This window comes from Megascapheus bottae, chromosome 37 (assembly GCF_031878675.1).
Source record: "Megascapheus bottae isolate mThoBot1 chromosome 37, mThoBot2.hap1, whole genome shotgun sequence".
In the NCBI taxonomy this organism is placed as follows: Eukaryota; Metazoa; Chordata; class Mammalia; order Rodentia; family Geomyidae; genus Megascapheus; species Megascapheus bottae.
Genome location: NC_143545.1, coordinates 1,801,774 through 1,827,192, shown reverse-complemented (window position 1 = coordinate 1,827,192; position 25,419 = coordinate 1,801,774). Strand labels below are relative to the sequence as shown.

The window sequence follows — 25,419 nt, the reverse complement described above, 5'->3', positions numbered from 1 at the left end:
CCTCCTCCCCCTCCTCCCTCCCCTCTACACCATCTCCCGGCTCCGGCGGATGGCGCAGCACAGGATCATGCTGAAAATCATGCCGAAAATCTGCAAGACACAGGGGGGCGAGCGGCCGGCTCGTGTCCACTCCGTCCATCTTTCATCTCCTCGTGGAACTGTTCCACTCCCGCTCCGCCGCCTCAGCCCCGGCGCCAGGTCACGCATCGAACCCAGGGCTTCGTGCGTGCGAGGCCAGAGCGCTACCACTGGGCCTCACTGCGCATGCTCGGGGACTGGGACCCAGAGAGGCGGCCCCGCCCCACTGCGCATGCTCGGGGAGTGGTCCTCAGGATGGAGGCCCCGCCCCACTGCGCATGCTCAGGGACTGGTACTCAGGGAGGCTGCCCTGCCCCAGTGCGCATGCTCAGGGGCTGTACCCAGAGAGAAGGCCCTGCCCCACTGCGCATGTCACGGAGTGGTCCTCAGGATGGAGGCCCCCCGCCCCACTGCGCATGCTCGGGGACTGGTCCTCGGGATGGCGGCCCCACCCCACTGCGCATGCTCAGGGACTGGTCCTCGGGATGGCGGCCCCGCCCCACTGCGCATGCTCGGGCCCTGGTCCTCAGGATGGCGGCCCCGCCCCACTGCGCATGCTCGGGCCCTGGTCCTCGGGATGGCGGATGGCGGCCCCGCCCTCCCCACCCCTGCGCCCTCCCCACCCCCGCCACTCACCATCACCACGGCGATGCCGATGCCCACGGCGCCGATGATGTGGAACTTGCTGTCGAAGACCTCCTGGATGGCGTCGGGGCAGGGCTTGGGGACGAGGGGGCCGGGGTCACGCAGTGCGCCCCACTTCCTGCCCGCAGCGCGCGCCCCTGGGGCACCCCGGGGGCTCCCCTCCACCCCTCCTTCCCCCGTGATCCTGGGCGCAGGCTGGCGCTCACCGCCTGGCCCACACCCCCAGCCTGACTTTTTGCTGATTAGCCCCGGGACTGGGTCTCGAGCTCCGGGGCCTCCGATCCTCTCCAAGCTGGTGCCCCACCACCACTGCTGGCCTGCTGCCTGGTTCTCGGCGTGGCCTGCCTCAGTTTACCTTCGTTTGGATAGTCTGCAGAAGGTCCTTTTTGGGGCAGATCTCTGAGATGAACTGCTCTACGCCTCCAGCCAGCCCACAGCAGTTCAGCTGTAGAGAGAAGGCAGGCACGGGAGGATGAGAGTGGAGCACGCGTGCACACGCACACACACGCATGTACACACACGCATGCACATGCACACACACACGCATGCACACACACGCATGCACATGCACACACACACGCATGCACACACACGCATGCACATGCACACACGCACACATGCACACACACGCATGCACATGCACACACGCACACATGCACACACACATGCACACACACGCATGCACATGCACACACACGCATGCACACACACACACACACACACCACGTAAGCGGGGCACCCCCTGGTAAACCGTGGGCGATGTTTATTACCGCATAGTGGATGGCTTTTAGGGTTTCCCTCTGGGGTTCGTCCTTGTTCTTGAGCTTGTTGTAGGTGTCCTTGTAAAACTTCTGGACCTCATGAATCACCTGTGACAGGGAGACCGGTGTGTGACACACACTGAAGACCAAACCCGTGAAGGGTCACCTCCCCTCCCACCTCGTAATCAGTCCTGGCCGCTTCCTTTGAGCTCCTCTAAGAACTGTTCTCTTCCCTGCTCCCCCAACCCCCCACTTTTTCCTTCTGGTTAGTTGATCAGAATCTCTGGGGTTTGTCAGCTTTGACTAGGGTTTCGAACCTTGATTCTGGTTGCTCCTGTCTTAGAGTAATTTTTCTTTTTGCCAGTCCTGGGGCTTGAACTCAGGGCCTGAGCACTGTCCTTGGTCTTTCTCAGGGCTAGACCTCTACCGCTTGAGACACAGCACCACTTTCAGTGTTTTCAATGTAGGTGGCACTGAGGAATCGAACCCAGGGCTTTGTGCATGCTAGGCGAGCACTCTACCACTAGGCCAAACTTTGCTAGTCCCCATAAGTGACTGGCCGTGTGTTCTTTCTCCGTGCCTCAGTTTCCTTGTGGGGACCCCACCTACCTGATCTTTATGAGAGTAACCCCAGATGGCGGCGGCAATCTCAATGGCAAAAATGACCAGAAGGAACCCGAAGAACTAGGGGAGAAAGAGCAGATGGGGTGGAGACGCCAGTCAGCCAGCTGTGAACACCAAGGAACAGGGAAGAATCACCCCGGGGTGTGGGGTGGGGGACAAAGGAACCATCTAGAAGGGGCACCCCACAGCCATGCCTGGGCCATCCAGGGGCATATCATCTCCCATTGCAGACTTGGGGTACAAGGGTGACACATATACTGTGGATTTGTGGGGGGGGGTGGGCAGGGAAGGACAATATTTTCACCCCAAGAGGTAGAGAAGGGAAAGGAGGGGAGAGAAGAAACCAGAAAGTAACTGTGGATCTGGAGAAAGGGACAATGGCTACTCTGGGGGGTGGGGCGGGTGGGGAGGCCCTAGGGTCTGAGTCAATGTGGAAGCCAGGACACTGTGGGGAACACAGGAAGAATACTCACCAATCCCAGCATGCACTGGGACTCTTGGACAGCCCCACAGCACCCCAAAAATCCCACCAGCATCATCAGGGCGCCAGCTCCAATGAGAATGTAAACTCCTGAGGATGGGGGGGGGAAAGGGCGCCATGATGGGGGAGGAGTCTGGAAGCCCAGCTTCTTCTTCCTCCTCCTCCTCCTCCTCCTCCTCCCCCCCACCTCACACACAACCTGGCTCAGAAATCCCAGCAGAGTTGAATCCATAGGGCCTAGTGGTATAAAGTCCTAATGCATAAAGTCCTGGGTTCCATTCCTTAGTCCCACAGACACAGGAAAAAGCCAGGAGTGGTGCTGTGACTCAAGTGGTAGAGCGCCAGCCTTGAGAAAGTCCAAGGACAGTGCTCAAGCTCTGAGTTCAAGACCCAGGACTGGAAAAAAAAAAAACAAAACAAAAAACAACCCCAAAACCATTTGAGCTGGTCCCTCACTGGGCCTCAGTTTCCTTTCCTAGCAAAGGGAGAACCAGGGCTGAGGTAGCAGTGACTCCTCGCAAAGGGTGCCAAGAGCCTTCTTGTCCAGGGGAGGGTGGACGGCGCCATCTTGCAAAGGGAAAGCCAGTGTTCCACAGCCTTCGTGTGCACGTCCAGAGGTGCCTTGCCCACAGTCATATTCTGAGATAACAAGTGCCCTGTCCCCAAATCCACAGAGGGGGTCACACAGCTTCTCTGGGCTATACAGGCCCACCGGACTCAAATGTAGAAGCACCAGCCTGGAAATACACTATGTCTGACTTTGAAGGCCAATTCTACTGTATATATTATTTTGCCAGTCCTGGGGCTTGAACTCAGGCATCACAGCACCCAGTTGCTGGTGGAGAAGGGGTCTGGTTTGTGTGTGCATCCTGGGTGGCCTGGAACTGGGATCTCTGGAGTCGGAGTCTCTCAAGTAGCTAGGATTACAGACGTGAGGTGCTCTACCACTTGAGCCAGGCCTCTGGCCTTTTGGGGATTACAATCTTAAGGATTTGTAAAAGCTGGGCTCTGGTAGCTCACACCTGTAATTCCAACTAGCCAAGAGCCTGAGATCTCAGGATCCTGGTTCTCAGTTCAAAGCCAGGCCTGGACAGGAAAGTCTGTGAGACTCTTCTCTTCCAGGCACCACCGAAAAAGCCAGAAGTGAAGCGCTGTGGCTCAAGTGGTAGAGCACCAGCTTTGAATAAAAGCAGCTCCAGGACTGTGCCCAGGCCCTGAGTTCAAGCCCTAGGATTGGCACACAACAACAACAACTCCACAGACCCATGCGACGGGGTGCCCAAACCCGGGGCCCCAGAGGGTCCATGTAGGGCCACGCATGGCACGGCGGCTGGTGGTGAGGTCACATCTCCCCACGCGTGGCCCCCCAGCAAGGGCAGAGCACACAGCGGGGACCCCCTTGCCCCCCGAGAGCACGGAGTAGAAGGCACACAGGGATCTTTTGTGTCGTCTCCCCATCTGCCATCACGTGAGCTCCCTGGCAAAGCCACGTGCCATGAATGTGGGCATTGTCCTTCTGCATGACTGGCTCAGACTGGGCAAGGGGACAAATGGTAGCTTGTCCCTCGAGACATGGCCCTGGGGACACAAATGTCATGGACTGGGGGGAAGCCCAGGGGTGTCTCCCACATGGGGGCTTTGCCGTGGAGATGCCAGCCAGGGAGGGGGCACAGCGGCCTGAGTCCCCACAGCTTTCAGGGCAAGATGGAGAGGGAGGGAAGGAGGGCGGGCTGGCTGGCTGGGGAGGGGCTCCCAGATGAGCAGGATTTACAAGCAACCAAAACACAGCAGGGAGTGCAGGGCACAGGCAGGGTTGCTTTCTCTCACAGTGACACTGCTGGTTTTCTGGGGGTTCATTGGAGATGACAGTCTCATGGATTTTTCCTGCCCCAGGCTGGCTTTGAACTGCGATCCTCAGATCTCAGCCTCCTGAGTAGCTGGCATGCCAGGCGTGAACCACCACACCCGGCCTTCTTTTTTTTTTGGCCAGTCCTGGGATTTGAACTCAGGGCCTGGGCGCTGTCCCTGAGCTTTGGCTCAAGGCTAGTGCTCTACCACTTGAGCCACAGCACCACTTCCAGCTTTTTTTGGGAGGGGGTGTGGTGCCGAGGAATTGAACCCAGGGCTTCGTGCATGCTAGACAAGCACTCTACCACGAAGCCACATTCCCAGCCCTCTTTCCATTTAAGCTTTTTTTTTTTTCCCACTGAAGGCTGGCGCTCTGTCACTTGAGCCATGCCTCCAGCACTGGCTTTTCCCCCTGGGTTGATTGGAGGTACGCAACTCCTGGATTCGTGGGTTTGGGCTGACTCTGGATGGTGGGGCTCAGATCTCAGCGTGGTGGGCCTCGTAGGAGAGGGTGGAATTTCTAGGTCACGCTGGAGGCCTGGGAGAGGAGGATTTCAACTAAGGACTTTTCTGGGCTTTAAATCTGCTCTTTGGCTGCCACCAGTCCCCGAGGGCCCCTCAGCTGCCTTTCTCAAGTTAGAGAAACTTGGTGCCCAGAAACTCTACCCAAGCCCTGTGGCTCACCCCTAGAATCCCAGCTACTCAGGAGGCTGAGATGTGCCTGGGCAGGGCAGCTCACGAGCCTCTCATGTCCCATGAACTACGTCCCCCCAAAACCAGAAGCAGTGACGCTGTGGTTCAAGTGGTAGAGCGCTAACCTCGAGCGTCAAAAGGCCCTGAGTTCAAATCCTGGGACTGGTACAACAAACAAACAAACAAGGCAGGTCCCCCTTTACCCCTATGGAACTGCCATAGGGCTTGTGCTCTTTTCTCTCCCTCCCTCCCTTCTTCCCTCCCTCCCTCCCACCCTCCCTCCCCTCTCCTCTCAGGGGGCCTCTGGCATGCTGGGAAGGCCTCTCTCACAGGAGTTCCGCCCACAGGTCCCCCCCACCTTGGGTTTTCTGTCCAGTACCTGCCCTTTGGGGAAAAGTCGTTCAGAGCTGGCACCCAGGCCTGTGCCTGCTCGTAATGGCGGAAGGCGTGTTCCCTTCTTACGCAGCGCGAGCACGGGGCTTTCTCAGTGACTCATGGAAAAAGTTACTGGGCTCAGGGCTTCCCTGAGGATTAACCTTAATGCCTGAGGTTGTTTATTCTCCTTTTCTTTCTTTTCTTTCTTTCTTTCTTGGCTGACATTATAGAACAAGTCAAAAAAAGAAAAGGATCAAGAAGAGGAGGAGGAGGAGGAGGAAGAGAAGAAGAGGAAGAGGAGGAGGAGGAAGAAAAGAAGAGGAGGAGGAAGAAGAGAAAGAGAAGAAGAGGAGGAGGAGGAGGAAGAGAAGAAGAGGAGGAGGAGGAGGAAGAGAAGAAGAAGAGGAGGAGGAGGAAGAGGAAGAGAAGAAGAAGAGGAGGAGGAGGAGGAAGAGAAGAAGAAGAGGAGGAGGAGGAAGAGGAAGAGAAGAAGAAGAGGAGGAGGAGGAGGAAGAAAAGAAGAGGAGGAGGAAGAAGAGAAAGAGAAGAAGAGGAGGAGGAGGAGGAGGAAAAGAAGAAGAAGAGGAGGAGGAGGAGGAGGAAGAAAAGAAGAGGAGGAGGAAGAAGAGGAAGAAAGAAGAGGAGGAGGAGGAGGAAGAGAAAGAGAAGAGGAGGAGGAAGAAAAGAAGAGGAGGAGGAAGAAGAGGAAGAAAGAAGAGGAGGAGGAGGAGGAGGAGGAAGAGAAAGAGAAGAGGAGGAGGAGGAAATTCGGGCACGGACAGCTCGCCCCGGTCATCCTAGCTTCTCTCGGGGCTGAGATCTGAGGATCAAGGTTCAAAGCCATCCTGGGGTTGACAAATCCGAGAGAATCTCCTCTCCAATGGTTTAACCAACAAAAAGCTGGAAGTAGAGGCGTGGCTCAAGTGGTAGAGCAGCTTGAGGAGAAAAAGCTCAACAAGAGTACAAGGTTGTAGATTCCAGCCCAACACACACACACACACACACACACACACACACACACACACACACACACGTCCCAGACAGGGGTGGGCATTCGAGCCTTGGTTATCCTTTCACGATGACATCCAGGAGTTAACTAGATGGGTTGACCCAGGACCAAGAAATGTGCAGGCCGGGCTGAGAGGTGCTGTGTGCTTAGTCTCTCTGGGCTGGACTGACAGAGGGACGATGCCCAGAGGTGGCGACCAGCTGTCCTGGAAGCCACTCCCGACCCTGGCTGGTCGCTACCCAGCCTGGTGCCCCGCTCTGCTTTGCAAGCTGGATCTCCCTGGAGCGGGCACGGCCTGGCTCAGCTGCAAGGAGGCCAGGCTGGGGCCGGGTGCCAGGCTGGGCCGCCATGATGTCAGGGAGGGTTGCAGGGCGTAGCTGGCACTCCCAGCTCTGTCATCTGCTGTGGGAAGAGCTATGGGCACACAAAAGGCTAGTGTCACACACACAGAGAGGGAGAGAGAGCGCGCACAAGGCCTCTTTGCCTTTGGCCTATGGACAACTGTGCGTGCGTGCGTGTGTGTGTGTGTGTGTGTGTGTGTGTGACAACTGTGTGTGTGTGTGTGTGTGTGTGTGTGTGTGTGTGTGTACGTGGAACGTGGATATGCCAGTCCCAGCTCAAGGCTGGCGCTCTACCCCTTGAGCCACAGCGCCACTTCCGGCTTTTTGCTGCTCAGTTTGGGGACGCCAGGCTCCCACTTGCTTTCTGACGCTCCCGAACCCGTGCTCCCGCTCAAGGAAGAACAAGGAACTGGGAAAACAGTTAGAGGGCCCACGGGCTGCACAACCCGCACGACCAGTTCTCCTGTTTTTATTTGTGGGTACTATTAGGATCTGAACTCAGTGCTTGCACCTGCCAAGCAAGGGCTGAACTTTCAGCTCTTTATCCCCAGTTCCTTTTCCAGGTCAGGGCTCACGCTCTCCCCAGGGCTAGCTTAGGTGCTGATTCTCCTCCGTGCGTTTTCCCACGTGGCTGGGACGGCAGGCGGGAGCTACGACACCCACCAGGATTAGAGATGGAGTCCCGACAACTTTTCTGACTGAGGTTGGCTGTCCCTAATCTCTGTCTCCTGAGTAGACAGCAGCTTAAGCCACCATGCTTAGCCCCAAAGGGCTGTTTTTAAGGACCCCCACTGCACACACACCACACACACACACACCCCTTGCTCTCTGCTCCAGGTCTGGTCTCGAAGTGGCTGGGTGCTTCCAGAGCCCTGGGAGAAGATAATTCCACCCCCCCGCCATGGCTTTGCTCAGTCTCTGGTAAAAAGAACTTCAGTGGCTGAACCCACACATTGAGTCTGACCCTGTCTGTCATCTCCTTAAATATACACGACTCCCCTTCAGTTTCTTGTCTTTTATTTTTTTGCCAGTCCCGGGCCTTGAACTCAGGGCCTGAGCACTGTCCTTGGACTTTCTCAAGGCTAGAGCTCTACCACTTGAGCCTCAGCACCACTTCTGGCTTTTTTCTATGTATGTGGTACCGAGGAATCGAACCCGGGTCTTCGTGCATGCTAGGCCAGCACTTTAACCACTAGGCCAAACTCTCCACTCTCCTCCACTTCAGTTTCTTGCCAATGAAAATGGCCAAATCCCCAAATCAGGCCTAAAAAGAAAAGTCCAGCCAGAGTCTGGAGTTTCGGAACCACTGCCCAGTGGTGTTTGATCGTCTTGAATCCCCCCCACAGGAGAATCTGGGAGGGAGATGAAGATACTGAGGGGTCAGCGGCTCACGCCTGGAATCTCAGCTACCCAGGAAACTGAGAGCCAGAGGATCATGAGTTCAAAGCCAGCCAGAGCAGAAAACTCTGCGTGGGATTCTGCCTCCAAGGAAACCAGCAAGAAACCAGGTTAGAGTCAAGTGCCAGCAGAATAAGTGAATGGAGAAAATGCAAGGTACTGAGTTCAAATCCCCAAGTACTGAAAACAGACACGAGGAGCTCCTGGGCAGAAAGAAACTCAGGGCCCCGGGCACTGTCCTTGTGTCTTTTTCTCCAGGCTGGAGCCATTTCTGGCTTTGAACGCAATCCTCACCTCTCAGCCTCCCGAGTAGCTAGGATTAAAGAAGATCAGGAAGAAGCAGAAGGAATCACAGGATTAGGAGAGGGCAAGAGGGATTTTAAGCCATCAACGGTGCCATGGCTTCGCCAGAGCCGGCTTCCCACGCCAGGAAACACCAAACGCAGGCACCGTGAAGAGAAACCACATCAGTCAGATGCAAATTTGTGGGCACAGCTACTCACACACAGACCCCCACCCCCCCATACTCACACACACACACACACACACACACACCTTGTGTACACACACTTAAAAGACACCAGAGCGGCTTCAGTAGTGACTGCGTTTCTCAGACGCCCAGTCAACATGGGGTCTCTAAAGGTGGAGACGGGGAGACGACGCCTGCAGTCCCCTCACCTGTGTAGAAGCTGGAGTTGTGATTCTCCTGGTCGAAGATGCTTTTGGTCTGAGAGTCGAATCGGAGCCAGAGGCCAATGGCCAGAACAGCGATGCCAGCCAGCTGCAAGAGAAAGAAGACGAGGCCATAAGTCCCGTTCCTGGAGGAGGGGGGGAGTTGTCCCCCAAATACCAGAAGGACAACACATGTAAGAATGCAAAAATACTACATGGGCTCTGAGTTCAAGTCCCAGGACCAGCATAAAACCAAACACGACGTGGTATGGCCATGACAGCCAGTCAATGTAAACTTCCTCAGAATGCTCAGTTCACAGCAAGAGCCCTTCATCTCTTTCTCTCTCCCTGGGGTTTGAACTGGGGGCTTGTCAGGCAGGCGCCCCTCACTTTTAGGCTTCTGGCACTGGTTCAGGGCACACAGTGTCTTTTGCTTTCTCCCTCAGCCCCATCAATGGAGTCTCCGGAATCATTTTGCCCCAGAGTGGCCTGGAACTATGAATCTCCTAATCTCAGCCTCCCTTTGAGCCTGGGACCCAGTTATGGGTGGAGAATGAGTCCAGAGAGCTCTCCTGACCGGCCTGGCCTCTCATCACCATCCTCCTTTTCTCAGCCTCTCCGGGAGGCTAGGATTTCAAGCACGGGCTCTCCAGGGGCCTGCCTCAAGATTCTCATTATTGACTTGGACACACACACACACACACACACACCCCGCACAGGCTTGCACACGACACATCAGAGCCGCCCCTGGTGTGTCGTGGGGCTTGAACTCAGGGCCTGGGCACTGTCCCTGAGCTCTTCCGCTCCAGGCTAGCGCTCTGCCACTTTGAGCCCCCACAGTGTCACTTCCGGTGTTCTGGTGGTTCACTGGAGATAAAGAGTCCCACGGACTTTCCTGGCTGGGCTGGCTTTGAACTTGAGATCCTCAGGTCTCAGCCTCCTGAGTAGCTAGGATGCCAGGTGTGATTTCCTCAGGCAAGAAGCAGTGGCCCGGGTGCCAGCATGGCTGAGTTTCCTCTCATGCCAGGTAAGCATTCTCCCATGGTGTTACACCCCAGCTTCTCTCCATCTACCCAAATTACTCACCCCGAAAAGCACCCCTGGCCCGAGGCCATCAGTGACAGTCAGGAGTTTGGGGAGTCATGGTGGCCACCAGAAACCTCACCCTGAGACGCACACCTGGAATTGAACCCGGCTGGTTCCCACGCCAAAGAATTAGACGCCAACAACAACCAAGGCAGTGGATCTTAGGGTGCGTGGCTTGCTCGGAGGGGGGGACCCCTGGAAAGCTTGCAGCGCAGAGTCCAGGGAGGAGTTGGGGAGCTATGCATGCATATTTAGGGACAGACACCCTTAAAGTATAGAAAGTTGGGAAAGAGCCGGGCACTGTTTCTCCCGCCCATCATCCCAGCTACTCAGGAGGCTGAGATCTGAGGATCTCGGGTTCAAAGCCAAGCCAGGGTGAGGAAGTCTCTTCTCTCCAATGAACCAGCAAAAAAAAAAATCTGGGAGTGGCGTTGTGGCTCAGATGGTAGTGTGCCAGCCTGGAGAGGAAAAGCTCAGAGACAGCGTCCAGGCACTGAATTCAAGTTTCAGTACTGGAACACACACACACACACACACACACACACACACACACGGAAAAGATGAGGAAGGAGAGAGGAGGAAGAGGTGGAGGAAAACATTTGTCAGCTTCTGGGTCCAAGAAAAAGCTTTCCATGGCGAAAATCCTGACAGCCTTGGCGGGATCCTTCCATGCTTCCTTTCCTACAGTGTGGTGGCGGTGGCACTGGGGTTTTGAACTCAGGTCCTTGGGGGATGTCAAAGCGGCGTATGGACCCACCCCTCTCTCCCTATTTTCCTTTCCAGATGTCTTGTTTCACGGCGCTGTCCCCAGCTTCTCTCTCTCGTCATCTCAGCCTCCCGGGTAGCTGGGATTACAGACTGTGCCCAGCTAGGAGTTAAGAAGGAAATCAGTCGTAGGAACTTTTCTTCCCAGGCTGACCTTGAACTTCGAGCCTCCAGTGTTTAGCTTGCCAAGCAGCGGGGATCACAGGCGTGAGCTACTGGCACCTAGCCTGGGGCTAAACGGGTGTTGTTTTTTTTCAAATTTTAAATAAAGGACAAAAATACTTCTCATTATCCAGGTTGTCTTGGAAAGCCCAGGAAAGAAAGAAAACAACCATTCCTGGTTTGTCTTTGTGCTTATCATCATCATTTTACTATTATTATTATTATTATTATTATTATATTCTGTGTATATGGTAGTGAGATTCGAACTCAGGGCCCTGGTATTGGTCTCCTTCAGCCTTTTTCTTTTCCCACTCAAGGCTGGCGCTCCACCACTTGAGCCACGGCTCCTCGTCTAGCATTTTTCTGGCTGGTGGAGTTCAATTTCTCATGGCTGTGTCTGCCGTGGCTGGCTTTGAATGGTGAGCTGGGATTCCAGCAGCGAGCTGTCAGCAGCCTGGGCTCGTTTCTGCTCGGAATGCCCTCCCTCGGTCGATGTCAGGTGGATATTTTTGGGGGGAGAGGGGGTTCCCTCCATCCCCCCCACCCCACCCCTTAAGCTTGATCACACATCTGCCATTTCAAAACAAAAGTCAGGCCAGTCAAACCTTCCTTAGGGCCTCTGAGGCTCAAGCATCTCCATAGCAACCAGGCCGGGCAGGGAGTTGGCAGGCCTGGGCAGTTTCAACAAGAACAAACAGGATTCCAACCACAAGCTCCTTTAATGCTTCCCAGCACAAGAGCACAGGCCAAGCGCGGAGGCCGTCGGAAAGTTCTAGAAGTTTTCTTGGAGGGGGCAGATGCTCTCTCTGGCATCTAGGCCCACGTTGGTCATGCAACCACAAAACTCTGCTCCCGTGAGCGGAAGGAATGCGAGAACCCCCGAGTAAGACGACCAGCTCATGGGGAGAACTTCAGAGACCGCCGTGAACTCACTGCACCCGGGCTCACACCTGTTATCCCGGCTGAGGATCTTGGTTCAAAGCCAACCCAGGGAAGGAAAGTCTGTGAGACTCTGATCTCCAGTGAGCCACCAAAAAGCCAGAAGAACCACATCTCTGGGGTTCAAATGGTCCAGTGCCAGGGTTGAAGGAAACACACACACACACACACACACACACACACACACACACACACAGGTTAGAAGGGAGAGACACTGGCTGGTCACCCCCTGGCTTCTGAATTTCTTTCCGTGATGGTGAAAGGAAATGAACAATGACCACGACACTGTTGATCGTAATAATGACAATAAACCTAACATGGGTTGATATTGGTGGCCCTGATGACACTTCTAGAAGGCCACCCCTGGCTAAGCACCCGGGATGGCTGCCTACGAGGAGACGGAAACCTGGAGGATTCCAGGCCCCAAATTCACCAGAGCCAGGGACACACCCGGCAAAAATCAGGACGGGAGGCGTGGTTCAGGTGGTCCGGTGCCCCCTCCTTTCCCCAAAACAACCACAACTAACAACAAACAACCCACCTTAGAACCAAACCAGAGAGAAAACCAGCTGGATCTAGAATTTTGCCCCGCATGAGAGATTCTTTCTCCAAGTAGACAGCTCATGCAACTTTCCACTGCAGGCCTGCCAGATTCCGAGTCCATAAATAAATCTCTCATTCTTGTTTTTTTTCCTTTTTCCTCCCTCCCCTGAAAGCAGGCACTCTGGTCTTAACCAAAATCATGTGCTGTGAAAGACTGTTTGTGGATGTTTCGCCTTAAATTCCAGGAGACTGTGTAAACACGCGGGCTTGCTTACACACTTTACCACAGGGGGCCAGAGCTTGTCTGACTTAACGACCACCTTTCCACGCCTTTCGCTCCTCGGAGATGGGAAATGCCTGCTCTTTTAGGGTTCCGTGTGTGTGTGCTTGAACTCAGACGGAAAGGGGCTTCCAAACTCTACCACCTCATTTTAATTATCTATTTTTTTAAGGTCTGAAACCAGGACTTGAACTCGGTACCTGACACGTTTGCTCCCTGGCTAATATTCTACTGGCTTCTAGCCTCTCTTTTCCTAAATGAGAAGACAGAGGCCCAGCAGTAAAGGGTCACTCGTCAGAGATCACAGGACAAACAGGTGGCAGAGCTGAGCCGGCTGAGATGTGAGGATCAAGGTTCAAAGCCAGCCTGGGCAGAAAGGGGAGGAGAAGGGAGGGGAGGAGAAGGGAGGGGAAGAGAAGGGAGGGGAGGGGAGGAGAAGGGAGGGGAGGGGAGGAGAAGGGAGGGGAGGGGAGGAGAAGGGAGGGGAGGAGAAGGGAGGGGAGAAGGGAGGGGAGGGGAGGAGAAGGGAGGGGAGGAGAAGGGAGGGGAGGAGAAGGGAGGGGAGGGGAGGAGAAGGGAGGGGAGAGGAGGAGAAGGGAGGGGAGGGGAGGAGAGGGGAGGGGAGGAGAAGGGAGGGGAGGGGAGGAGAGGGGAAGGGAGGAGAAGGGAGGGGAGGGGAGGAGAGGGGAGGGGAGGAGAAGGGAGGGGAGGAGAAGGGAGGGGAGGAGAACGGAGGAGGGGAGGAGAAGGGAGGGGAGGGGAGGAGAACGGAGGAGGGGACAGGAGGGGGGAGAAGGAAAGGAGGGGAAAAGGGGAGGGAGGGTGAACTTCAAACTACCAACCATTAAGCCACTGGCTCTCTTTTTTTTTGGGGGGGGGACAATTAATGCTGGCCAGTGCCACGATGAGACAATTTCATCTGGGGACAGGACTCTGCCCGCCCCCTCTCCCCCCCCCAGCTCTCCCACGTCCCTTGACGGGAAAGCAGGAAAATGCCGTGGATTTTCCATGCACCCAGGCTCCCATCCAGAAAGCTACAACATGGATGAAGATGAATATCCCCACTGGCAAGGAACTTCTTTCTCTCGATAGTTCAGAGCCTGAGACCCAGGTGTGTGTGTGTGTGCGCGTGTGTCTGTGTGTGTGTGTGCGTTGTGTGTGTTCAAGTCCAGGGGTCTTGATCTCAGGGCCTGGGTGCTGTCCCCGAGCTTTCTCCACTCAACACTGGCGCTCTACCACTTGAACCACGGCCCCACGTGTGGCTTTTTGGTGGTTCATTGGGGGAATAAGTTTCAGGTGCTCAGATCTCAGCCTCCCAGAGGAGCTGGATTCTAGGTGTGAGTCACACTGCCCCGGGGGCTGGGACACTAAAGTCACAGTTCTCACACAGGGTGACACGGCGACAGAGGCCTTGGGCCTCTCAGCTCCCAGCCTCACCATCTGGGTTCCCCTATCCAACAGCCCAGGTTTGTGATGTGGAGAAGACAAAGAACGTGGTGTGTTCAAGCTGTCATTAACTTCCACGCAGACACCACACCTCCTTCTCCAAGCAAACCAGACAGGAAACTCCCGGAAGACCCCACTCCCCCAGGAAGATTCAGCCCCAAGCACCCCTCCAGGGAACGGGTGGGGGGGGCTCGACGTAGGGGCCCAGCAGACTGCAGAAGGCTGGTGTTGGGGTTCAGAGCCTGAAGAGGGGTGGCTCACTGGATGCAGTTGCTTAACAAAATCCTTCCAAATTTAGGCTTTCATCATGGGCAGAGAGCAAGGTCTGGGCTAAGGCTGTCAGTCAGAACACAGGGGAAGAGTGTGTGTGTGTGTGTGCGTGTGTGTGTGTGTGTGTGTGTGTGTGTGTGTGTGTGTGTAAGAATCTCGCTCACCTAGCTATCAGGATCCTGGAAACTGGCAAGCTGGGATCTGGCCAGGGGACAGGGGAATTGAACAAACCCTGCTTTTCTTGTTTTGGTGGTGGTGGGGCTTGAACTCAGGGCCTGGGTGCTGCCCCTGAACTCTTCAGCTCAAGGCTAGGCCCTCTACCACTTAAACCATAGCACCACGTCTGGTTTGCTGGTGGTTCCTTGGAGATCAGAGTCTCATGGACTTCCCTGCCCAGGCTGGCTTTGAATCGCGATCCTCAGATCTCAGCCTCCTGAGTAGCTGGGATGCCAGGCGGAAGCCACCATGCCCGGCTCCAGATCCTGTTTTTCTTTCACTGTGAAGACACCTGGCCTGAGCTCACCTGTTCTAAGCAAGCAGGGCAGTGTCCACTCCCCCAGCTCAGGCCCCAAGCCGAGAGACGCCCGGCCAGGCAGGGGAGGCAGAAAAGGCCCAGGCGATCCCGCCATGCCCTCCCCACACCAGAAACTCAGAGGCCTTCCGGAAATTTCCTTTCCTGGCAAGGCAGTGTTATTTTCAGACATTCTCTCCCCCACTCCACCCCACCGCGAACCTCTTCAAACTTGTAACAACACATGAAATGGCGTCAGGTTTTACTGTCGGGCGGGAGGCTGGCACCGATGCCAAAGAGACAGAAAAGAGAGCGGTGGTGCCAGACGCCTGTGGCTCAATGCGTGGAATCCCAGGTAGAGTGCCACCCCTGAGTGAAAAAGCTAAGAAAGCAAGGCATGGCCCTGAGTTCAAGCCCCAAGGATGTGTGTGTGTGTGTGTGTGTGTGTGTGTGTGTGCGCACGTGTACCAGTTCTGGGGCTTGAACTCAAGGCCTGACACTTTCCCAAACAGCCAAACTGTCCCATCTTTACCATCAACTCTTCCTTTCTAATCAGGAAGGACAGAAAGCCCTCTCTTAGATAGCAGGTAGGGTGGAGTGGGGAAAAAGAGAGGAAAAAGATAAAGGCAGATGCTGGAGGAAAAAGAGCTCAAGGCTAAGTAGGGCTAGATCACCAGATCCCGGTCTCAAAACAACAACCGTAGAAACTCAGAGGGCTGGTTTGAAAAGCAGTGATTGAGGAACAGGGGTTCCAGGCCCGCCTGGGTCTCTAAATTCATGAGACTCCATCTCCGTCAAAGGCTGGGGCCACGTGGAACAACTGGCTGTCAGTAACGGCACAATGGTGGGAGCCTGCATTCTCCCGGGGACAAACAGAAATAGGAGGATCGCAGTCCAGATTGGCTCAGGAATACAACTAGATGCAACCCTGAAAATAGTCAACACATGCACACAGAAAAAGTGTGTGAGGGGGGGAGGCTGGAAACGTGGCTTAAGGGATAAGCACGTGGTTACCAAGTGCAAGAAAAAGGGCCTCAAGTTTAACCCCTACACACACACACACACACACACACCACATTATTTTTGGCTCAGCCAAAGCCTGGATCTCCCTATTTCCCAGCCTGGAATAATTGTGGATATCCAACAACTCAGATCCAAGGAAGACATTTCTCGCTCAGTCTATTCAAGGGGCAGGAGGAAAAAGCAACTGGGGAGGTTTGAGGCCAACACGGGAGGACTGCCGAAATGAGGCTGGAAGAGTCTGGCTCTGGGGGATGCTGGAAAAGCCAGATTGACTGCTGGCTGGGCTGTGGGGCTCAAGGCTACCGCCCTGGCCCCTAGAGCTACAGCTACACTTCCCCATTTTCTAGTGATTAACTGGAGATAAGAGTCTCTCCTTCTTTAGTGTCCAGGCTGGTTTTGAACCCTGATCCTCAGATCTCAGCCTCTTGAGTAGCTAGGATGACGTGCCCTGCCTTAACAACTTAACAAATAAAACAAAACACCAAGGATTGAATCCAGGACCCTGGATTTGCTACATACACAAGCGCTCTGTTCTTTGAACCACACCTCTGGCCTTTCAAATCACTGGTCTCACGAGAGAATACAAGAATGGATCTCAATAAATTCCAACACACCTTCTAGAGTGGGGATTAAACTTTGGGCCTTTTTCACTTTGCATTGGCAGCCAAATGAGCTATACACCAGTTATGTCACACCTCTAGCCACTCCTTTCTTTTTAGGGTGTGTGTTGGCTATTTTCAAGGTCTTAAAGAAATATATATATATTTTTTTTTTGGGGGGGAGGGAGCTTTTCCTACCTTTCTACCAGCCAACCCCCACTAAGTAAGGTACCTTCTGGTGCTTCTTGACCTTGGATAAATCATTTAATCTGCCGGGGGCTGGCCACGCCTGTCGTTCCAGCTACTCTGGAGGCTGAGATCTGAAGATCATAATTTAAGGCCAGCCTGGGGAAGAAAAATCCCTGAGATTCTTAGCACCAGGGAACCAAGAAAAAAAGCTGGAAGTGGTAGAGTGCTAGCTTTGGGAGATTCCTTTATGAAACTATATTCCAGGGGATCAGGGTTTTGACTGTAGAAGACCCCCCCAAAATGATACAAGTGGATGATAATTCATCCACTAAAATTTTCTGCTTCCCTCCCCACGGTGGAGACAGGAAGGAAAGAATATTGCCACCCAGGGCTTCTGAACACACCTCACTCCCCCTGTCTCTGGTTTTCTGCCTCCTCACCATAAACGGGGGGATCCCAGGACCTCATCTTTAATTATTCCCAGCCCTACAACACAGCTTCACAGTCCCAGCCTGGAGGAAGACAGCTAAGCCATCGTACCTAACCCCAGCACGTGGCTCTGGCTAGGACAGACGACAGGGTCACCCCTGGCCCCAGAGTTTCAAGCTTTCTAGGCAGAGAGATTGGAACTTTAACTAAGACACTTTGGCAGAGGGAGAGAAAAAAAATTTCCAAAGAGCTAGGGTGGGGCAGGGTGGGGCCAACCCTGCCTAGAAAAGCCAGCAGACATTTTTTTGGGGTGTGTGTGTAGGAGGAATTAGAGATACCGGGAAGCTGGTATGGTGACAGGCCTGGTGGGGAATAGCGAGAGATGGGGTGTCTACTTTGATGTCTTTTACTTTCTTCCTTCTCGTCCCCTCTGGCCGGGCTTGAATGTCCAGCCCCAGGGCCAAGAAACTTAAAATTTTTGTTTTATTGTTGTTTTGTTACAAGCCCCTGGTGACTTACAATTTGTCTCTTACGGCTATCTCTCCTGAGATAGTTTGCCAGGGGTTGCCAGGCAAAAGAAAAATAAAAATTAAAAAAAAAAATTCGACCTTTCGTCGTGTGTGTGTGTGTGTGTGTGTGTGTGTGTGTGTGTGTGTCTACTGGGGCTTGAACTCAGGGCCTGAGCACTGTCCTTGGGTTTTCTCAAGTCTACAGCTCTACCACTTGAGCCACAGCACCACTTCTGGCATTTTCTATGTATGTGATACCGAGGAATCGAACCCGGGTTTTTGCCATGCTGGGTAAGCACTCTACCACGAGGCCACACTCCCGGTCTTGTTTTGTTTTTCTTCTTTTTAAGGCTCGGGCTGTCTTTGAACTTGTGATCCTCAGATCTCTCCACGACCTATGAGTAGCTAGGCCGAGACAGGCCGGGAGCCACCAGTTCAGGCCAGGCAGCTTGGAGTCTTTTTTCCTGCCTGCCAATGTCAGCTTGTAGGAGGCGAATCGGGGCATAAAAGGTCCTTTTGACGCCGGCTGGGTGTCTCCTCACCCCTCTGCCCCCCCAAATCCCTTAGGTGCTGGGTCTGTGGCCTCTCCCTGGGGTTTCTCACTGGCACGGCAGGCTGGCTGGTGGGTGTCTGGGGGTGCAGGCTCTACCTGGGGTGCAGGTGAAGGGCCAGGCCCTGGGGGTGGACAGGACGGGTGGGGGCCTGCAGGTCAGGTGGGACGCTGGCTCTCAGCCGGAAACGCCAGCCCCCCCTCGCCTGCCCCCCGAGATAGGCATCGCCCATCCCTCCCTGCAGCCTCTGCTGGGCTCTCCAGACTTGAAGATATTTATCACACTTGGGAGGGGAAAGAAAAAAATAACACAAAAACCTCCAGTCAGGACAAGCCAGTCTTTCAGGAGGAGAGCTGGGCTCTGGGGAAACGGGGGGCCCCCCTTCTTCTCCCGCCTGCACCCCCTTCTGTGACACTTTGTGGGGACCCCGGCCCCACTGCCCCCCACGGTCCTGCCGGCCAGGGGGGCCTCGATTTCCCCCATGAAGTGTGTATGGGTGTGTGGGTGCCCGGATCCTTGAGCCCTCTGGAAACTCGGGGTGCCAACAGACCTGAACCCCACTTTTATTATTATTATTTTTGGTTTTTTTTTTTCCATCTTCCCAGCCCGGGTGTCCCCCTGCGTCCTCCTGCCGTGGCCGTCGGGGGGGGGAAAGCAGCGCCAGGACCCTTCCCCCCCACATCCCAGGGGGGACCCCAAGATCGGAGCCCCCCCACTCCTCCCTCACTCACCCAGAAGATGAAGTTGAAGCCGAAGAGCAGGTATTTGATGCACTTGGTGCCTCCTTTGACAGGCATGGTGCGGGCTGCGTGCAGACTCGGGGGGACCGGGCGGAGTGAGGGGACCCGACGGCGGCGGCGGAGGCGGACACCGGACTGGGCCTGCGGCTGCACTTTTAAAAAAGTGCCACTCCTTAGAGGCGCGCAGGCGCCCCGGGACCCAGACCACGCCCACCGCCCCACCCCGCCACGCCCACCGACGGGGACACGCCCAGCGCCGCGCCACGCCCACCGCCTCACAGCCACGCCCACCGGACGGCACCGCCACGCCCACCACGCACCAAACCACGCCCACCACCTCGCTGCCACGCCCACCCCGGCAAGGCCACGCCCACCCCGACAAGGCCACGCCCACCCAGGGGTCCAAGCTTTAGGGCTTCCTGCACTACTCACCCCATCCTCCTTCTGGTCCCCCCTCTTCTTGCTTCTGACCATCTTGGGGCCTCTCCAGGTGGTCACCGCCTCCCTCACCTCCCTGCCGGCCGCTTTTAACCAAAGGGAAGTCTCGCCTTTCCGGTTCTCCCGGTTGATGGGGTTGGAGGGGGCGGTGCTGTCTCAGCCCAGCCTTTAACTCTGGGTGCTTCCTGGGTGGTCTAAACGAAGAAAAAAAACAAAAACAAACACAGAATACGCCCTTAATGTCAAGGTTTGGGGTCCAGACGCGGCCTCTTGCCCGGATCTTGGCTTTGGAGGGACACATAGGTGGGGTTCTGGGTATTTCCCCTTACCAGCTCCCCATGTTGGCTTGCTTTCTCTCTGGCATCTTTGTAAACTTGTATTTTATTCAAGATCAACCCATTATTTCGCAGCAGGTACTGGAAGAGGAATTCAGCAGTTTGCAAACACCCCGAGTTGGAAAAAGACCAGGGGGGAGACGGAGGGATGGAAATAAATATAAGGTGACCCCAGGGCCGCTGGCCCAGGCAGGCATCCAGTTCTGGCTGGCCCGTGGTGGCTTTCTTGTTGCCCACAGGGGTAGAGACAGGGCCAGGACACCCCTGCTCCATCTGGTCCCCAGCCTCTGAGCTGCTCTCTGGGTGGAGGGGTGTGGGGGGAGAACCCCACTCCAGCTCCATTCCACCTGGGCGGACCCCCAGCAAGTGATGTGAGAATTGAAAACAAACTTGGCCACGGTTGTTTTCCTTTTCTTTCTTTCCAAATGGCAATTCCTGTAAAAGGGTCCTTTTATTCTAGGAAAAGCAAAACACACCCAGGACAGAGACAAATCTCAGGAGGCCAGAAGACTTTGAAGTCAAAGGCAGTAGGGGTGGCTCGCTTAGCTGCAGTCCAGATTAGCTATCCAGATCAGTAAATAGCCCAAGCAGGAGAAACTTTGGTTTTCGAATTAACCAACAACAAAACAAACAAACAAAGCTGGGAGCAGAAGAGTGGCCTTGAGAGAGATAGCTATGGGACAGCCCTCAGGCCGTGAGTTCAAATCCCCCCTCTCCCCACACCACTGTAAGTCAGCTGGGCTGTGGCTTTCTTATTTTATTCTTCATTGCCTTTACGTTTGCTTCAGGGTTGGACTCAGTCTTTTTGCCCCTCCCAGCTTCATTAGAGGCACAAGTTGGAAAGAAGGGGTTGGGGTGTGTGTGTGGCTTTAATGGCTTGGCAGAGGAGCCAATTCCAGGGGATAGAGGACTTGGCTGTGCAAAGGCCCAGGGGCCTTCCAGAAGACTTGCAGCAGCTGGTGGAAGGAGAAGCAGATTTGGGATGTTTTGAGTCAAATTTCACCCGTGTCCATGTAATGTGTCCTCTGTGGTGGGGACAGAGGCGGGGTGGGACAGTGTCATATTGTGCAATTCTGGCCAGAGTCCATCTGTCTCCAGAGAACAGGTCTAAGGAAAGAAAAAAAAAAAAAAAAGAGGTTCAATTTCTCCCTGTCCCCCTCTTCCTGTTGCCAGAGGGAAGAATTCGGCTAACATTTCTGTTTACAGTACACACTAGCTCTTCCCTCCGTGTGGGTACAAAGTTTCCTGAGAGCTTGGAGAGTGACCATTTTATTACTGTTGTTTCTACTCAGAAAACAAGGGCCGGGCAGCGCATAGACCACTTCACCTATCATCAGGGAGCGCTTTAATTTTATTTATTTTATTTGTGTGTGTGTGTGGAGGGGGGATACTGAGGCTTGAATTCAGTCTTGTGCTCTCAACTTGGTTTTATCTGCTCAAGACTGGCTCTCTTCCATTGAAGCCGCAGCTCCACTTGGGCTTTTTTTGGTGGTTCCTTGGAAATAAACGTCTCACAGAATTGTTGTTGTTTTTTTTTTTCCTCCCTGCTTTGGCTTGGCTTTGAACCTTGATCCTCAGATCTCAGCCTGCTGAGCTTGTTAGGCTTACGGGGGGTGGGGGTGAGCGGTTTTGGTCAGGCTAAATACACACACACACACACACACACACACACACACACACATATTGGGGCCAAAGTGTGTGTCTGTTCCAAGCAACCAGGAAAGGAGAAAAGGATATTATATATATATATATATATATATATATATGTATATATATATACATGGTTTGACTCAACTGGAAGAGGAAAAAGTGGGTGACCCCCCCCCCCAAGTCAGAGAGCGCGCAGAAAGGGCTGGGCCTTCAGACTTGTGAGTTGGAGTGGAAAAAAACCCCAAACTTTTCTTCCCTTCCGTCTGTCCGTGTGTGTGTGTGTGTGTGTGTGTGTGTGTGTGTGTGTGTTTATGGGGGGGGGGGGGAATAACAGATCTGGCTCAGATCAGATTCCATTTTGGCTCCTCCCCGCCCCCTGGCGGTGAGATTTGGCCCTGTGGGGAGGGTAGCCATTCCCCCCAACTCCCCACACCCCACCAGTGAGCTTTCCCTCCCTCCATCTCCAGTTGAGCCCCACATTTCCATTCTATGGGTCACCCGGGCAGTGGCCGGCTTGATTCACGTGTACTTCTAGAAGTTTCTTGGCAGCTCCTCCAGGTTCTGGGCTTTGAACTCAGGGCCTGGGCGCTGTCCCCCTGAGTCTCTTTGTCTTTCAAGGCTGGCCCTCTGGCACTCGAGCCACAGCGCCACTTGTGGTTTTTCTGGTGGTTCACTGGAGATCAGAGTCTCACGGACTTTTCTGCCCGGGCTGGCTTTGAACCACCATCCTCAGATCTCAGCCTCCTGGGATGGCAGGCACCCGGCTTGCAGCTCTTCTTCTAAGGTTGGAATCTACCACATAATCTAGGATTATGTGGCTTGGCTGTCTCCTGGGTGACTCAGTCTCTCTTCTGTGTTTCCTGCACGTTTTGGTGGGCAGCAGCGACTCCCAAACTGTTTGTTCTGACTTACTCATTTTCCTCCACGGTTCCAGAGTCCTTTCTGGCTCGTGGTGAAATCTCTGTAAATAAGTCTTGGGTGGGGTTGCTGTAATAAACTGAACTTAGGAAAGAGACAAAAACAAGTGGGGGGGACAGAGGGGACACTGGCATATGATTGTGGTTCCATCTAAATCGTCATTCCAGTGCTCTGACCTCTTCCTCCTCCTCTTCCTCCTTCTCCTCCTCCTCCTTATTTTGCACCAGGGTCTGGGCTCTGTCCCTTAGCTTGATTCACTCAAGCCTGGCGCTCTAGCAGGTGACAAACAGCTCCACCTTCCAGCTTTTTGATGGTTCATTGAAGCTGGATTTTCCTGCCTGTCTGGCCTCCAACTCTCATCCTCATCTCTCAGCCTCCTGATTCGTTTAGGATGGCAGATGTGAAACCCCAGTGCCTGGCTGCTTCATAAGAAGCAGAAGAAGAAGGATCGGGGGTTTGGTCTAATGGTAGAGTGCTTGCTTGGCATGCATGAAGACCGGGGTTCGATTCCTCAGTACGACATATATAGAAAAAGCCAGAAGTGGTGCTGTGGCTCAAGTGGTAGAGCTCTAGCCTTGAGAAAACCCAGGGACAGTGCTCAGGCCCTGAGCTCAAGACCCAGGACTGGCACACACACAGACTCTGCATGCTGGCCAGGGTTGGAGAGTCAGACAGATCTAGAATGCTGGTTTTGCTGATTGAGAGAAGACGTTGCATAAGATGAGGAAATGGATTCTCAGGAGAGAAGTCTCCTCTGCTTCTGTCTTGAGGCCAGCTATGTGGGGCCTCATGGCAGACCCGTGGCCTGTTGAAATACCTGTGGTCCACACCACCTATGTGCTTTGGCTTGTTGAGCAATGCTGCAGAAGGAAGGATTCCTTCTGTATCTTCTAGATCTTTCCACAGCACCATGGAAACCTCACAAGTGTGTTCCTTCTCACTGCCCTTGGTGTCTGGAGTCTTACTAAACTCGGCTTAGCTACACGCATGCGTGCGTGTGCTGGGGCTTGAACTTCAGGCCTCACCACTCTCTCCCTTGACTTTTTCTTTTTTGTCAGTGGTGGGTCTTGAACTCGGGGCCTCTTCAGCTCAAGGCTGGCGCTCTACCACTTGAGCCACAGCCCCACTTCCAGTTTTCTGGTGGTTCACTGGAGATCAGAGTCTCACAGACTCTCCTGCCCGGGCTGGCTTTGAACCGCGATCCTCAGATCTCCGCCTCCTGAGGAGCTGGGAGGACAGACGTGCTCTCCCTTGACTTCTCTCCCGCCAGCGGATGTCCTACCACTGAGCCGGAGAGGGGGTTCTGCTTAATGGTCCCCCACAATCTGGTTGAGCAATTGCCCGCTATGCAGGGCTGGGGACATGTGGAAAATGCAAGGATGCTGTCAACCAAGAAAGAGGAGGAGGAGGAGGCAGAGAAGGGGAGGAGGGGGAGTGGAGTGGGGGAGAGGGGAGAAGGGGAGGAGGGAGGGGAGGGGGAGTGCAGTGGGGGAAAAGGGAGAAAGGGAGAAGGAGGGGAGGAGGGGAAGGATGAGGAGGGATGAGAAGAGGAGGAGTGGGGGGGAAGGGAGAAGCAGGGGAGGAGGAGGGGGAGGAGGGCCTGGTCCAGGGTGAGGGGTTCCCTGGGCCAACCCCTGCCCTTCCCTTCCTGTGCAGTGACTCAGGCAGGAAGGGGAACTGTCCGGGGGCAATGGCCTGCCATCAGTGTAGGAGGTCAACAAACAAGCTAGTCCTTGTCCTGCCCCCCCCCCCCGGCCATTCTCATCCCCTATGGGAGATGAGGTAGCGTTAGATGAGACCCTGGGTCCAGGGACGTCATAAGGGATGGGACGACCCAGAGGCTGGCGGTTCACATCTGTCACCCCAGCCACTCACGAGGCTGAGATCTGAGGATCGGGGTTCAGAGCCAGCCTGGGCAGGAAAGTCCAGGAGACTCTGATCTCCCTGTAAACACCCCAAAAAGCTGCAAGTTGAACGGTGGCTTAAAGCGCTGAGCAACAAAAAGCCAGAGACAGTGCCTAGGCCCCGAGTTTCAAGCCTCAGGACACACACACACACCCAAACCCATCTTCAGAATAACCAGCCAAAAGCAGGGCTAGACGCATGGTTCAACTGGTAGAGCACCAGCCAAGAAATGGGTTGGGGGAGGCCTGTAGTATTTATCAATCCTCATTTAAAAAAAAAAAAAGTAAAAATAGGGGCCAGGAGTTTGGCCTAGTGGTTAAAGTGCTTGCCTAGCATGCATGAAGACCTGGGTTCAATTCCTCGGTACCACATACATAGAAAAAAGCCACAAGTGGTGCTGAGGCTCAAGTGGTAGAGCTGCAGCCTTGAGAAAGTCCAAGGACAGTGCTCAGGCCCTGAGCTCAAGCCCAGGACTGGCAAAAAAAATAAATAAATAAAGGTTAAAGGAGTTTTGTTACCTAGTTTGCATTCATCTATGTGTGACTTCTCTTACCCATGTTTTCTTTCTTTCTTTCTTTCTTTCTTTCTTTCTTTCTTTCTTTCTTTCTTTCTTTCTTTCTTTCTGCCTCTCCATTTATTTTGCTGTAACAAATGGTGAGATTCATCTCAAAGCCCACAGTCCAGTTGTTGGCCCTGTCAACAGAAGGCCTGGTGATTCAAAGTTTGCTTATACAGTGGACAATGCAATATAAAAGTGGAATTCTGACCAAACCCAGCCATACAACACCAGGAAACCAACGCATGCATCGGTTATCCTCAGCCCAGAAAACCAGGCTGCTTTCTAGAGGCCAAACCCGTTAAAAACAATGTCAGATGACTATCTTTACCTCGTGTGTGTGTGTGTGATTTCCTACACACGTTATGTGTGCATGGACACGTGTGTATTTGGTGGCAGTCTGACCTCAAACTCGTGATCCTCTTCCTTCAGCTTCCTGGGTGCTGGGGTTACAGTTGTGGGTCACTGTGCCTGGCTCAGAAACTCGGGGAGAAGGAAACCTACCCCCCAACCCCCAGAAACTTCAGGGCCTCAGATCAGGCCCTGCCCACACCTCGTGAGACAGTGCTCGCCTGTTTCCAGGGCGCTCTCTGTGGTATTTGGTTACCATGGCCTGGGAATACAAACAACAGGGCTCCCCGTGAGCCAGC

At 54.3% G+C, this 25,419-nt stretch overlaps 1 protein-coding gene across 1 annotated transcript; it reads right to left on the bottom strand.

Annotated features, from left to right (window-relative positions):
• Positions 1–19,423, bottom strand: Cd9 (CD9 molecule). The gene is made up of 9 exons (XM_090325093.1): positions 19,400–19,423; positions 18,959–19,114; positions 8,932–9,034; positions 2,582–2,679; positions 2,094–2,168; positions 1,494–1,592; positions 1,079–1,168; positions 715–798; positions 1–90 (listed from the first exon to the last, which is right to left on the bottom strand). The coding sequence occupies exons 2-9, from the start codon at positions 19,022–19,024 to the stop codon at positions 25–27; spliced, it is 681 nt and encodes a 226-aa protein (XP_090181219.1). The 5' UTR covers positions 19,025–19,114; positions 19,400–19,423; the 3' UTR covers positions 1–24.
• Positions 19,424–25,419: the final 5,996 nt, after the last annotated feature.